At 34.0% G+C, this 15401-nt stretch overlaps 2 protein-coding genes across 9 annotated transcripts in view; both read left to right on the forward strand.

The window, feature by feature from the left end:
* The first annotated feature begins 965 nt into the window (after nucleotides 1-965).
* Nucleotides 966-8252, forward strand: LOC138320089 (delta(3,5)-Delta(2,4)-dienoyl-CoA isomerase, mitochondrial-like). Its single transcript, XM_069263164.1, has 8 exons — nucleotides 966-1239; nucleotides 1602-1790; nucleotides 3513-3601; nucleotides 5913-6037; nucleotides 6489-6602; nucleotides 7045-7187; nucleotides 7487-7637; nucleotides 7777-8252. The coding sequence occupies exons 2-8, from the start codon at nucleotides 1666-1668 to the stop codon at nucleotides 7870-7872; spliced, it is 843 nt and encodes a 280-aa protein (XP_069119265.1). The 5' UTR covers nucleotides 966-1239; nucleotides 1602-1665; the 3' UTR covers nucleotides 7873-8252.
* Nucleotides 8253-13664: 5412 nt separating this feature from the next.
* LOC138319092 (protein-cysteine N-palmitoyltransferase HHAT-like) overlaps nucleotides 13665-15401 on the forward strand; it is a 43332-nt gene continuing 41595 nt past the window's right edge. For 2 of the 8 annotated variants that reach the window (XM_069262004.1, XM_069262005.1), the window contains exon 1: nucleotides 13715-14789. The gene's annotated coding sequence lies outside the window, so the exon portion shown is untranslated. Of the gene's footprint in view, nucleotides 14790-15401 lie in introns of all 8 variants that reach the window. The other 6 variants (XM_069262003.1, XM_069262007.1, XM_069262010.1 and 3 more) reach the window with 5 other exon arrangements.

Below are 15401 nucleotides of genomic sequence, written 5' to 3' on the forward strand. Positions count from 1 at the left end.
AATACTCTTCATAGATTAAAAAGTCAACTTTATTAAATCACTGACTGACTTCAAAAGCCTGATGGGCCAATATATAGTGTTTATATGTCTTTGTTTCATTCTGTATATGAACTCAGGTGACCGTTAAGGCCAATGGGCCTCTTGTAATTGAAATTACCATAAAACACTAGTTCGAAGAAATATAATAGCAATAACTTCATCGGTGATAAGAATACAATGAATCATTCTTAAGTTTTCTATGAATGATAAACTACGAATGAAGATAACTACCCGGTAAAGTATACACAGATGAAACAAAAGCTTTGCCTAATATGTACTAGAAATAAAATCGATGCATCCATATTTATACTTTTCTTTTGCATCATATTTACCATACTAGTGAAAACTTAACAATACAATGATCATTCTGCACGAGTTTGATCTCTCAAGGAAAACTTTCCAACGTGAATGACAGCCATGTTTTTCCTAATTATCTTCATAGATGTCGAATGTGAATACGCCATGATAACGACATAGTCTTGAGTCTCTTTTCGTTTGTATTTATCTACAGACAGAATGTCTTACAAAAGCTAGTGAAAACGAGTTAGGCAATCTCTAAATTTCGCAGTCTTCTGTTGAATGTCATCCACTGCCTACTTAAATTTTGTTTAAGAACACGGCATGTCACGATCCCCTTGGCGTCACGATTTGTGTGGGCCACAACCACACTTATGTGGTTCCATTCTCACTACATGTATTATATACAATTACCATCTAAACTACTCTGTAAGTGTCCACATGAAAAGGATTGGTGCCAAGGTCACACTTGACAGGACTGGGACTGGAGAACACGCTACCTAGGAAGTCTTCTATCCAGGTTTATTTTACTCTGTATCCCGTAGTGAAGGAGATAATGTATAAAAATATAGCTGTAACCAAAGTTTTAATTAGGAGAAATTCATATTTATTTGGAGAAATTCATGGTTCAGAATACTTGGTGATATATTGTCTGTAGGTTCCAGGACAGATGTTCTCCACTTGTTTTGTTTGGTTAAACAGCACTATTTAAAATGAAACTAACATTTGACATTCAGGAAAGATTAAAACTTGTTGGCGATTATTATCGAAATCGGCGAGTATTGTGTCAAAAAGAAGAAAGAAAATAGTTTCATCTCGAGGTTATCACCAACAGAAACCTTCCTATGCTTCGGTCAGGATTAAGAACCTTGAACTGGCAAAGACTAGACTCAAGTTTTGCAGGTAAACTATATACATATTCATGGTGTTTACATAGTGAAAACATCACTGCATACTTACATACAATGATTGGTTTATCTAAGTCATACGGTACAGTATGCAGGTATACATTTACATGTAATACATCTCGTAACTGTAACATTGTTTTTATTACGCACATCACGTAAGTATTAATTTTGGTATTTATAAAGGTTTTTGATATGATCTTTATATATATCTGATAATAAAGAAAATCAAACTATAGAACTGTGAACTTGTTATACATGAAATAGATGTATATAATATAATATTTTTTATTTTAAATTTCACCTATACTGTCTTTGGTTTTCCTTATAATTTCTACTTTGCCATGTATGTATGTATAGACAGGAGTAACCTAAGATATAAAGATCAGTTTTGAGGCCTGTCTGTGTGGGATCAGCTAGAAGCATGTCGTCAGATCCTTCCAAGTATGATTTTGAGACACTCAAGGTTACCCAGACAAAGAAGTTCGTTACCCAAGTGGAATTGAACAGACCGAATAAGCTGAATGCCATGAATAACGTTTTCTGGAGGTAAACACCTACTAATGTTCTTTCTTATTGTTAACTTGTTATTTTCTGAGACTCTCAAGAGTCTACACGATTTACTTGATAACCTAGAAAGGTTTTCTATTCAATGGAAACTGATTATTAATATTTAAAAGCCAAAAGTTGTTATTTTCCGAAAAGGTGGTGTTGTTGTTCATTTTAGTGATAAATGGACATATCACGGCAGTGATCTTGTTTGTGTAACTAATGCATTCACATATTTAGAAGCTGAAAATCAATGATGACAACAACGTATCCAAAGCCTACTTTTAAACCAAATACTTATTTTTTTTCAAATCTACCTTAAATTTGATGATACACTGTGAGTTGGGACGATACCCACTTGAATCCTACAATAAATTTAGAATTATCAAATACTGGTTTAAATTACTTCATTCAAGAAATTGCATCTTAATTCGAGCATATGATTTTTTAATACAACGCGTAGGGGTTGTATTATCGCTCTCTGGTATACTATATGTGTGGGACTTGCCCTACAATGATATTTAGTGATGACTTCTTGAACCATTTCATTCATAAAATTCCATTCATGAATTCCCTATTTATTGAATAATATTCCTTTCGATCAATAAAAAGGCGGCCTTTCCATTACTGCAGTTTTTGTAAGACAGTAATGGGAAGACTGCCTTCTGATTGGTAGAATACGCAGCCTGTGTGTAGAATACGAATACACAACTCCATCTAGGTCTGTTCTGACTGTATGTCTATACACACAATCTATGCACACTGGTGACTCCTCTATCTAATCTACATAATCTATGTTAATGATAAAACAAACTGGACTTACTGTCTAGGGCTTATAGGCATGATAGTTATAAAGTAACTTAATATAATCAGAGTTTCTTTCTGTGTATATTAAAATAATGTTTTAAATGATTGTTGAAAACAGATCTGATGGCAATATAAGGCTGCCCTCATGTGTGCTTGGTTTTACCTTGATAAATGTGCAACACAAGAGTCAAGAGTTTTGGACAAAAACTCTTTTTTTTCTAAATATATGACTTTTTATTTTTTATTTTTGTGTCTTTCATTTTACGTAGGAATTTTAATTAAGAAGAATGTCATAAGAATGTCATACAAAACATATATGTATTTTCTGTGATCAGTTGAATATTATTGAAATAATTGATATCAAAGTCGGCCACAAGACATTTGACTGCTGATAGATACACAAAGCCTTGAATTTGAGTTTTCTTGGACATACAGTATCGGTTATCGTGGCAATGGGACATATCTGCCTAACAGCTTGATGTTTTTATAAAAATTATTACATTTATATATTTTGATTGATTTCATTCTAATTCATTTGTATTTTCAGTACTTTGAGTACTTTGATTGAGAAATGGTAGCACAAGAAATTGTTTTAACTGGATGACTTCTGTTAAAATGATTAATTTCACTTGATTTTTGGTTATGTATGGAAAAACCACCAAATATGTGTAAATTGTAGTAATAACATTTTGCCAGTGATAAAGATTATATTTTATCAAGCCCAACAACATTTACATTAATTATTGAAGGCATCGCCAAAATGTCATATTTATAAACATCTTGTAGATAATATTACTTAGATACATGTTCCAAAATAATAAAATGAATGTAATTAATCATAGTCGTGTCTGAATGTAAAATATATAATAAAATACAATTAGTTTCTAAACTATGGTTGTTTATTTTATTATGCAGTGAGATGAGAACCTGTTTCCAACAGCTCAACAGCGACAGTGATTGTAGAGTGATAGTATTGTCTGGAGCTGGCAGGGTATTCACAGCAGGCGAGTCCTAAATAACCTGGTATTTTCACACAACTCTGTATTACAGAAGACAAAAAAAAACGTGTCGGGTTTGGCAATATGTATGAATCAAGGAATATATTGAAAACATATCGAGTTAGGCAATATGTAGCGTTCGATGCCTTGTATTGAATGAATTACAGAAGACATTGAAAACAAACATATCGAGTTTGGCAATATGTAGCGTTCGATGCCTTCTGTTGAATGAATTACAGAAGACATTGAAAACAAACATATCGAGTTTGGCAATATGTAGCTTTCGATGTCTTCTACTGAATGAATTACAGAAGACATTGAAAACATATCGAGTTTGGCAATATGTAGCTTTCGATGTCTTCTGTTGAATGAATTACAGAAGACATTGAAAACATATCGAGTTTGGCAATATGTAGCTTTCGAATTCTTCTGTTGAATGAATTACAGAAGACATTGAAAACAAACATATCGAGTTTGGCAATATTTAGCTTTCGATGTCTTCTGTTGAATGAATTACAGAAGACATTGAAAACATATCGAGTTTGGCAATATGTAGCTTTCGATGTCTTCTGTTGAATGAATTACAGAAGACATTGAAAACAAACATATCGAGTTTGGCAATATGTAGCTTTCGATGTCTTCTGTTGAATGAATTACAAAAGACATTGAAAACATATCGAGTTTGGCAATATTTAGCTTTCGATGTCTTCTGTTGAATGAATTACAGAAGACATTGAAAACATATCGAGTTTGGCAATATGCAGCTTTCGATGTCTTCTGTTGAATGAATTACAGAAGACATTGAAAACATATCGAGTTTGGCAAAATGTAGCTTTCGAATTCTTCTGTTGAATGAATTACAGAAGACATTGAAAAAAACATATCGAGTTTGGCAATATTTAGCTTTCGATGTCTTCTGTTGAATGAATTACAGAAGACATTGAAAACATATCGAGTTTGGCAATATGTAGCTTTCGATGTCTTCTGTTGAATGAATTACAGAAGACATTGAAAACAAACATATCGAGTTTGGCAATATGTAGCGTTCGATGCCTTCTACTGAATGAATTACAGAAGACATTGAAAACATATCGAGTTTGGCAATATGTAGCTTTCGATGTCTTCTGTTGAATGAATTACAGAAGACATTGAAAACAAACATATCGAGTTTGGCAATATGCAGCTTTCGATGTCTTCTGTTGAATGAATTACAGAAGACATTGAAAACAAACATATCGAGTTTGGCAATATGCAGCTTTCGATGTCTTCTGTTGAATGAATTACAGAAGACATTGAAAACAAACATATCGAGTTTGGCAATATGTAGCTTTCGATGTCTTCTGTTGAATGAATTACAGAAGACATTGAAAACATATCGAGTTTGGCAATATTTAGCTTTCGATGTCTTCTGTTGAATGAATTACAGAAGACATTGAAAACAAACATATCGAGTTTGGCAATATTTAGCTTTCGATGTCTTCTGTTGAATGAATTACAGAAGACATTGAAAACAAACATATCGAGTTTGGCAATATGCAGCTTTCGATGTCTTCTGTTGAATGAATTACAGAAGACATTGAAAACATATCGAGTTTGGCAATATGTAGCTTTCGATGTCTTCTGTTGAATGCCGTCTATTTCCTGCTTTACCTGATATCGTCACTTTTACCTCCAACAACAGACAACCAAAACCAAACTTGTGTGGACAAGAAAGTGGACGAACATTTCAGCAGTTTACTTGGATTCCTCAGATACATGAAAATGTATAACCTGAGGTATTAAATTGCAATGGTAAAGAAACTGACAAAAAAAATGATGTATAAAAAGATGCATGCAATTGTAACAATTTCTTAGTTTACCCAAAAGATGCATATTACATTGGGTAATGTCTTTTGACAACCTGCTATCAAACGTCTCGTCTTGTCTAGATCTATCGATAGATTTTTACAATAACACGCTGGAACATTCTTTCGCATTTCAACCATTCTTTCATCCGTACATTTGAACAAATAATGAAATATACATCCCCTACAAACTCATTACAAAACAATATTCAGGATCAAAAGCTGACATGGAGACGTGGAGAGAAGAACGTAGGACCAGTGGCTGTCGTTCTGAATGCTAACCATAAAATTCATAATATGTATTACCAGTATACTCATAGTCTACTTAAAGCCTTGATATACTGGTACTATTCCATCCCAACAGCAATTTTTTAAGCAGGTACCAATGTTACATTTCATAGTTACTAGTTTAAAGGTAAATAAGTTTGAAATTGAGTATTAAATTTAGAAGCAACTTAATCTATATTTCATAGGTCTAGATCTTGCTGACATGGGTAAAATAGGTGTCAAGAAATCTGAACTTGACCCTGCCCGGAAAGCCTTCGCCACCAGAGAAAATGTCGCACTTTACCAAGAAACATTCAATCTCATAGAAAAGGTACGTTCTAATTTAGCAGGTAATATTATTAACAGAAATATGACCCAAATAGTGATCAACGGATATACATGTACACTGTGCATATTATTATTCATCCTCGATACTCCAGGGGTTCCGATCACTTACGATCTCTACACCCCTGGACTATCTCATAGTAAAACTGGAGACAACAGAACAAAACAGGTAATTTAGTCATTTGGTGTACATCAAAAGAGCCGTATAACGGTACACTGTGGTTGACTGTGTGTCTTTGATGTAAGGCGTCGGTCTCTCTGTAGTCTTCAAATGAAATATTTGCTAGCCTGTGATTGGTCAAATGTTTTCCGCTGAGCTGCCTTCAATTTCACTACGAGATTGTCCAGGGTTGTAGAGATCGTAAGTGATCGGAATCCCTGGAGTATCGAGGATGCTTATTATTAAACCAACACAACATTAAAACTTTTTGTTTCAGTGCACCAAGCCAGTGATAGCAGCTATACACAATGCCTGTATAGGGGGAGGTATCGACATGACGTCAGCCTGTGATATACGTTATGGTACACAAGATTCATTTTTCCAAATCAAGGTAAGATTCCATTTTGTATTTTTTTCTAAATATAGATTTGACCTAGATGTTTATATTCTATATTGTGTTTTGTATCGTGATAACACGTGAACGAGAATACAATTCCTCTACATCTTCATTCTTCATTAATTGAAAGAGTTATCTGTCCTACAATGGAGGCTGAACTGAAAAAAATGCAAATACACGAATACAATTACTTATTTATAAACCACGTGTGTTTCAAAACTGGTTGATGACGTATTACCGATGTGTAACATCACTGATTGATGACGTATTAACGAGAGTTCATCTTCGATTGATGACGTATTACCGATAGACATGTTTCATCACTGATTGATGACGTATTAACGAGAGTTCATCTTCGATTGATGACGTATTACCGATAGACATGTTTCATCACTGATTGATGAAGTATCGAGTATCTATATGTTTCATATTTCAGGAAGTTGACATTGGAGTGGTAGCAGATGTTGGAACTCTTCAGAGACTTCCAAAAATAGTAGGAAATGACAGTTTAGTACGGGAGCTAACTTACACAGCACGGAGATTCTACAGTGAGGAAGCCAAAGAAATGGGATTCATCAGGTTTGTTAAACTTTTGTTATAGAAATATAATATTTGAAACGATATGGTTTGATTTCCCTGCAACCATGATCATCTAATTACATATAAGTTTGATCAGTGGAGGAGGAAAGTCGGAATATCTGAAGGCAAAATGCCTGACAACTGTCTAACATGGAATTATAATTAGCAGAAAGAGGTGGAGGTCGTGTGGTAAATTTCACAGTGTCCAAATCTTAAATGAAAGATTTTGAATTTGTTTAAACATTAAACATTTAAATACTTTCAAACAACCATTTAGTTTTCGTATCTTTTTTTGCCAGTCGGATCTTTCCAGACAAGGATTCCATGATTGCGGGAGCAATAGAAACTGCCGAGCTGATTGCCTCAAAGAGCCCTGTTGCTGTCCAGGGTAGCAAGGTGTCACTGGTGTATTCACGAGATCATTCGGTCCGGGAGGGGCTGGAGCACGTGGTACGTAGCAATCATATTGTCACTGGATATCTACAATTTACAGAAACTTACAGCAATGTTAATAATACGGCAGTAATATACACCATTTTATAACTAAAATGCAAACTTAGGCAGAATATATATGTTGGTTTGATTACAGGCAATGTGGAACTATGGCTTGTTAGATAGTCAAGATCTTATAAAGGCAGCCCTGGCGGATTCAGAGAAGAAGACACCAAAGCCCTCAAAGATGTGATTATCATCTTTAACTATAACATGTACCTTGTCAGTGGGTAGAGATTACCACCCGAGTTATCTGCAATGAGCGAGGATAGTGTGCTTATATGATGCTATAGACTGGCCAGACTAATAATGCTATAACAATACTTTTTCTCTATAATTATGTGAATAAACAGGTAATGGATTTGTAGAATTTGTAGAAACAAGTAGCAGATATGTAAGTTGACCATCAAAACAAAGGCAACTTTGAGAATGTGTAAACACAACTTAAGTTTTCTTCTTGTCACTTTGAGAATGTGTTAGTTTTCTTCTTGTCACTTTATTTTGTTATTAAATCGCTGAAGTTGCCGATTTGTCAAGCAATATTAATAAATGTTACAAGCTTTTCCTAACAGCTAATTTCATGAATATTATTATCATTTTGTTATTTTATATTATCATACCATTTCTATGTTGTTTGATACACTAACCTGTTAATGTCACATGGATCTGAGAATTAGTAACAGATTATAATCATGGACCCACCAGAGTGCCCTAAGACCATTTTTAGACGTTTTAGAGGTCTAGATAAAAAAAACGGTAAAAATCAAACTCTACATGGTACTATATACGAGAAGGGTGGAAAGCTTACAGACTCAAAATTTCTGACCCACCTACCTTTTAACGGCTATAAAAACACATTTCTAGCACCTCTTCATAAAAATGAATACTACCGTTGGAAAGAGCGATTAATTTCCTTTCATAATCTTTCTACGAATCTATATAAAGTGCCGTCACTAAGACGATTGGAAAATCACCTAATTAAAATTTATAGTGTCTGTTCCCGATAAACAATGCATGGGCGAGGCCTCTGCGGCAATCTCATTGGCTATAAAAAGTTTCTCTTCTCTGGACGCAAAAGGGATAGTTATCAGAAGAGCTTTTCGTACTGCTGAGATGGTTCGGACATCGCTAGTTATTCAACACAATTGATATGACGGACACAATTACATCTATCTCTAATTGTCACATAGTAATTATTTATAATTCCTACAGTTGTATATCGTAGTTTATCTCTGGCGTCAACTAAACGCCAGAGACGCACGGAAAAAGGGGAATCGATTTCGCCGTCAGCATTCAAACACATACACACTGTACATTCACAGGCATTTGGCTCTATAGACATTTTTCTCTCTATATATGTAATACTGTGTAATATATATATGTGTGTCTATAGAGCCAAATGCCTGTGGTACATGCATGTATACAAATGATTAGCTTCATCTATGCTCTGTCGGCGGTGGAGCATCTTTAATACAGAATACCCTCGCCATTGTGATCGTGGTTGCAAAATTCTCTTGCAGTCAATTTCCTCAATATGATTGGCTTAGAAATTGCTCGCAGATACTAGCGCTCCTAGCGGCAGTGTATTCAACAACTTTGATTTTACCGGGAATTTTAAATAGCAAATTTTGAATATGAAAGTTACTGAAATAAGCGTATCTTTAACGTTGAAATAGGAATAGTATATTACGGCTTTCATATCCTTACTATATACACTATCCAAAAGATCTTCTGTTTGAAAATTTTCACCTGAATTGTTTACAAAGTATCTAGACATTTCGTCGTTTACAATGAATGAAGACGTTTCGTCCCAAAAATGCTTCGCTCCACACCTGGTTCCCCCCAGACGTTTACTCCCTCTTAGTGACATTTATCCCGCAACGGAAAAAAATTAAATCAATATTTCACCTCGAACTTCAAAATTGATACCATAATGAATTTTGTAATTTGAATCAAATTTGTCTCGGAGCAAATACATTTCATGGCGAAATGGAGATGCATTTATCACGGCTGTGTTATGGCACATGGACGTAAAACTACAATGGAAGAAAGACAACTCTAACAAAATTTTGGACAAACTTGGTCTACTGATCAATCTTAAAACTAACGGCAGTTAATAAGGTATGAATATTTACCACATCCATAATTATCGATAATTTCATAAGCACATGTATAAATATCAGATTATATCTATATACTAAAGCACGTTCAGAGATTACCACTAAACCATACTTTTAAATACTTTTAAAACATTTTAGTTATTTTCACCACAGGAGCTTGACGTTCTGATCATATACATACAGCATTTTCATTAAACTAGGTAATACGAAGTAAATTTTTGGCCGAATGACATAAATCATATATGGAATGTTCATATAACTCGAAGTGATATTTTTTGGACTACTAGATCGACGAAAATGCCGATTTCTTTTTCATAATTCTTCCGTAAAACGGCACTTAAAAAGCTGTTTCAATCTGTAACAAATGTAGAGAAAACTGTTAATTGTTTAGCAATTATCCTGAGTTATATTTTACCAACAAGCATCAGAGATTAGCACTTAAAACTTACATAAACATATCCCGACTCTCACTTGCATTGTGTGATCACTCGAGCGGAACTAATCTCTACCATCTGGCACAGTCTTACAAATACAATCGCACAAAAGCCCACATGATCACTGTTTTTAGTGCGGTTACATCTTAGGGTGTGAACAATGTTAGTTTTTTTTTAACTTTTTACTCAACAAAATAGACTACGCTTTTCATGATCAGCACCATCATTTTCTGTATAACTTATTAATTTACCACTGTACCCATGCATACGTGTGTATATTTATACTTCTTTGTGCACATTATATAACAACTGATATATTACAATCAATTTATGAAGGACAAAACTCTTACATGTAAGAACAGGAGGACTGAAGAACAGCGGGAATTAATCTTCAATAATATTTCTTCTATGCTGGTATTGCTATTTATGATTAAAATGTTTAATTATATGATATAAGCCTTTTCAGTAATTACTCTGTTAATACATTTATTGTTTCCTTATGTTTTACAGAATGTCAGCATGCATGTATCATTTCAACTGGAAACAGTCTAGGAGAAGAATTGTGTGAACAAAAAGAAGTAATTTTCAACTGTGGAAGCTTAATATCGTAATCATTTTCAATCCGAAAATAATTACTATCATCATCTTTAAATTCCTTATTGTGAATTTAACTGTAATATGATTTAAGTATATACCTGATATTTGTTTATATTATTGACATGTACATGCTTGAAATGAAATGAATAAATAGAAGATTATTTAAATTTAAAACACAATATGACATTAGCTGTTTATATTTTTTGTCAAAAACATATTAAGCTTATCGTTCATAACACACTAATCATCACCTTCGAGACAATTTAATGAAAATCAATTAAACATTAATTTGTATAACACAGGTCGTCTTATGTTTTCCCCGCCTTGACTATCAATGTTCCCTGATCATTCTGAAAGTATTGATTTTACCTTTTTTTCGGTCACCACATGAACTGCCTTTAAATCAGTCACACCAATGAGACATACATTTACTGCATTCATTATAACTCTGTAAGGCAATTCTGCAAGATCAGCAAACATTGTTGATTTACCTTGAATATCTAAATGCATAGTATGGTACCATATGTAACAGGAGAGCAGAAAATGTAGCGGCAAGACCGGGATTCGATCCCGGGACTCTCCGAACACTAGCTGAGTGCTCTACCGACTGAACTACCTGGTCATCGATAATCGACCCAGTCCAGTCCCGCTACACTCCTCCCTCCTTTTTTGAATACATACGAAACCCTTTCAAACACCACAACCGTTGGTTATTTAGTTGGGTGCCAATTCTGTAACAGGAGAGAAGAAAATGTAGCTCTTCCGACTGAGCTACCTGATCACCGATAATCAACCCAGTCTGATCCCGCTACAAATATTTATCTGGTTATTTTATCTCCCTTCCTATTTTCAATCTACCTTTATGACTTAGAATCTTTTACCTGGTGGAAAAGAATATTTTGTCTTACAAATCTTCACAAATTATGCACACTGTGATTGTTGCAAGCTAAACTACGTATCCGCTAGCTGATTGCTGTTGATTGTTAATGATCTCAAACACACTAATTACTTATTGTGCCAATTTAAGTAAATATATTCTACCCTTTTCAAATATTCCTGATTATTATTCATGTGTAATATCTCAAAACATTGACATGTGCACGGAGTACGGCGGACCAGACCGCCGATGTTTTGGACATCTGCTAGATATTTCAGTTTCAGGTTACAGTGGCCAATAAAAGAAAACAAACACAATGCGGTTTTCATATGTTATTTCTTCTAAATACAACACCTTTTGTGCAAGTTGTCAAGCATTTATGGGGAATATTTTGCATTGAAATTGTCACCTTCATACATCGGTTTTGGGACTCCTTGGACATTGTTTTTCCCCATTTTTTTGATGCGCAAAATATACTGATAGTAAATTTTTTAAGCATTTTCAGCCCTGAAACGTACCTGCGCAAATTTTACCAGTTTTTACGGTATATGATATTGGAATGTATACTGTTATGATATCAGAAATATCTGATGGTCTACAACAAATGTTACATGAATTTTAACAATATTGCATAACACGGAAATTAGAACTTATATCAGAATATCAGAAAGATAAAAATTGTGATATTCTCAAGACGTAAATCGGTACAACAACACCAGTTGATGTTATGGAATACATAATTAGATTTATAAGAATTGTTTACATATCTAGGTACAGAAAATAATGTTAATGGTAGCGTTTTTAAAGAAAGGGAAAAAACCTGCTGAACAAACAATTAAATCGGTGTTTGCTATTTATAAGAAATAAAGGAATGTATCTCTTCCTGTTCATCTTAAACTGAAAATATTTGATTAACTTGTAATGACAGATTTATTATACTCATCAGAGGTATGGGGATTTGAAAATAAAAAATGTAGAAAAATTCATTTGTAATTTTGTTAAACAATCCTGAAGTTAAGAAAGTGTACAAACAATTTCATGGTCTATGGTGAGCTACCAAGTTATCCGGTTTGAATTGAAGTTCGGATACAATGTATATCAATCAACTTGCTGTTTTACAAAAGAATAATTACAAAACTTGTTAAAAGTAGACCAATTGACCAATGTATTCAAAAATCACATGGTGATATTGATAAGTCTTCTAGAGGACAGACATATTCTATATTTAAGACATTTTGGCATAGAAAAGTATGCCTCTTGTCTTTCTCTGCTGCAAAACAATACTTGTTAACTGATACTGTGGTCCCAGGAATTTGATGACAATAGTCATTAAGAATGGATATTTTCATTAACATCAAATTAACAAAGAAAATGCTAAAGGTGTTATAAAATCATTTGACATATAACATCATAGGAAATATTAGAATGGGCTTCCAAGATTTTAGTATGTGTCTCTTATTTTACACCTTGGTGTCCAAGGAATCCTCAAAAGTCCAAACTGGAAGGAACACCAGCCAAATTTATTTCTTATTGTACAAAACTACAGTAGTATTGACCTTAGAAATATATTCCTCCTATCATCGAGACCGAGCCATTTAGTACTTTCAGTACTTTGATTAGAATTTCTTTACAATCGTATTAGAACATATTTGGGGGACATTTTTATGAAGTGGTAGAAGCGAGAGTAACTAGAAAACATATCTACATATACTATGTACAGATAACAGAAACCACGGAGAAGTTCTAGATGAAAAGATAAAACGTCGTGGTTCGCTTATTTTTCATTAAGACATTTCAACTAAAAGTACTATACTTGTAAGTAATAAGACCAAAAAACTCTTAAAAGATGGCCGGAACCGGAGTCTGAGATCGAAATCCCGACTTTTAATTTTTTTCGAAGAGAAGTGGGGAAAAATCGGGTCGGGGGTAAAAAAAAATAGGGTCGGTCGGATAACCCTAAACAGACATTTTTTATGGCCTAAGTATTAATTATTGCGTTCACACGCATAGCTTCATGTATAGTAATGCGTCACAAAACAGTGTTTAAAATGTTATCTCTTACGTGCTCAGAGAACACTAATTATAAGTACAATGACTAATTATTTAGTACGTCAGTACATTTTAATTCCATGTACATATATATTTAGTGAAAAAATTGAAAAAAAAATTGTAGCAAAAATATTTGATCCGAACTTTATATAGACAGCTACAGCCTACATGTACCTATATTTAGATAAACTACATCCTCGATACCCCAGGGGTTCCGATCGGTTACGATCTATACACCCCTGGACTATCTCATAGTAAAACTGGAGACAACACAACAGGTAATTTAGTCCTTTGATTACACCAAAAGAGCCGTAAAACGGTACACTGTGGTTGACTGTGTGGCTTTGAAGTTAGGCGTCGCTCTCTCTCTCTCTCTCTCTCTGTAGGCCTAGTCTTCAAAGGAAATTATCTTTGCAGGCCTGTGATTGGTTCAGATTTTTTCTCCTGAGCTGCCTTCAGTTTTACTACGAGATAGTCCAGGGGGTTAGAGATCGTTAGTTATCGGAACCATATAAATCTCTGCCCTAAAGTATCGATGATGGATAAAATATTACGTTGTACATGCAATAAGTAAATAAAATCTTGTAAAATGGTATGTAATGCTCAGTTTTGATTACAACACACATAAAACTTCCTTATAAAAAGAATTTTAAATTATTTATTAACGTTAAAAAGACACGTGTCCCAAAAATGAAAGTTGACAACAGTTGATCGCATGAAAATCCGTAAAATGCATATCCGTCATATGTACATCCTCTTCAGAATTTAGAAAGGTGTGTTGGAACTCTTTTGTGTTTTCTCTGGTACATGTGAAAACTTTGAATTAGCAGATCGTATTTCATTATCGGAATGGTGTATGTTATTTCATCAATCTAGCTGGTTCTTTCGGGCAATTATTTTAGACTCCGGATATTTATAACTGGTCTGTCTCTCCTTATCCACATGACATTCCGTAGAACCAAGGAATGAACCACAATATTGAGACCATCACCAGCTGATCCTGTGCTCAGGTGCTGTTATAACTCCCTCGGGGGTAATATTTTTTTCAACTTGATAACATTTGATAAATGCTTAGGCTTACGCTTGGAAATTGCACTCAGATAACCTGTAAGCAAATATATAGTTACATAATCTCATGCAACTGTTAACTGTTTGGTGTAATTATCATCCAATGTAGATAAAATTTTAATTTCCACTCTGGCCTGTTTTAAAAGTTTTAAATGTATACACCGATAATTATCCAGGACCACATAAACTGTATAGGGACTTCATGATTTGAGATGTCTGAATATTATTGTTTTATGGTTCTGTGCTTAAAGTCATGATCATATAAAAGTGATAAATAGATAATATCAAGTACAAACTATAGTATAATCGTGTATTACTATGAACAGTTTACAATACATTGTATATGGTTTCATTGACTGAGTACAAGGAATTGGGGCCTCTTCATTAAAAAGTCGTTTGAACTGAGGAAAGCGGGCTTGCTGAATGCAAAAGTTGTTCTTGTTTTATTATTATTGTGTTATACATGTAATGTTATCTTTGTAATCTGCTATCGATCCTTGTTTGTGGATGTAAAAATGCAAATAAATGAATTGAATTGTTAATGGTTAGTACATACATGCCATGTTGCATGGTATCA

This window comes from Argopecten irradians, chromosome 3 (genome assembly GCF_041381155.1).
Source record: "Argopecten irradians isolate NY chromosome 3, Ai_NY, whole genome shotgun sequence".
Taxonomy (NCBI): Eukaryota; Metazoa; Mollusca; class Bivalvia; order Pectinida; family Pectinidae; genus Argopecten; species Argopecten irradians.

Bases quoted from the DNA above. Each gene is read 5' to 3' on its own strand.
- LOC138320089 (XM_069263164.1), top strand. From the start codon at position 1,666: ATGTCGTCAGATCCTTCCAAGTATGATTTTGAGACACTCAAGGTTACC. The intron at 6,603-7,044 runs GTAAGATTCCAT...TTCATATTTCAG, and splicing joins ATTCATTTTTCCAAATCAAG to GAAGTTGACATTGGAGTGGT. The intron at 7,638-7,776 runs GTACGTAGCAAT...GTTTGATTACAG, and splicing joins GGGAGGGGCTGGAGCACGTG to GCAATGTGGAACTATGGCTT.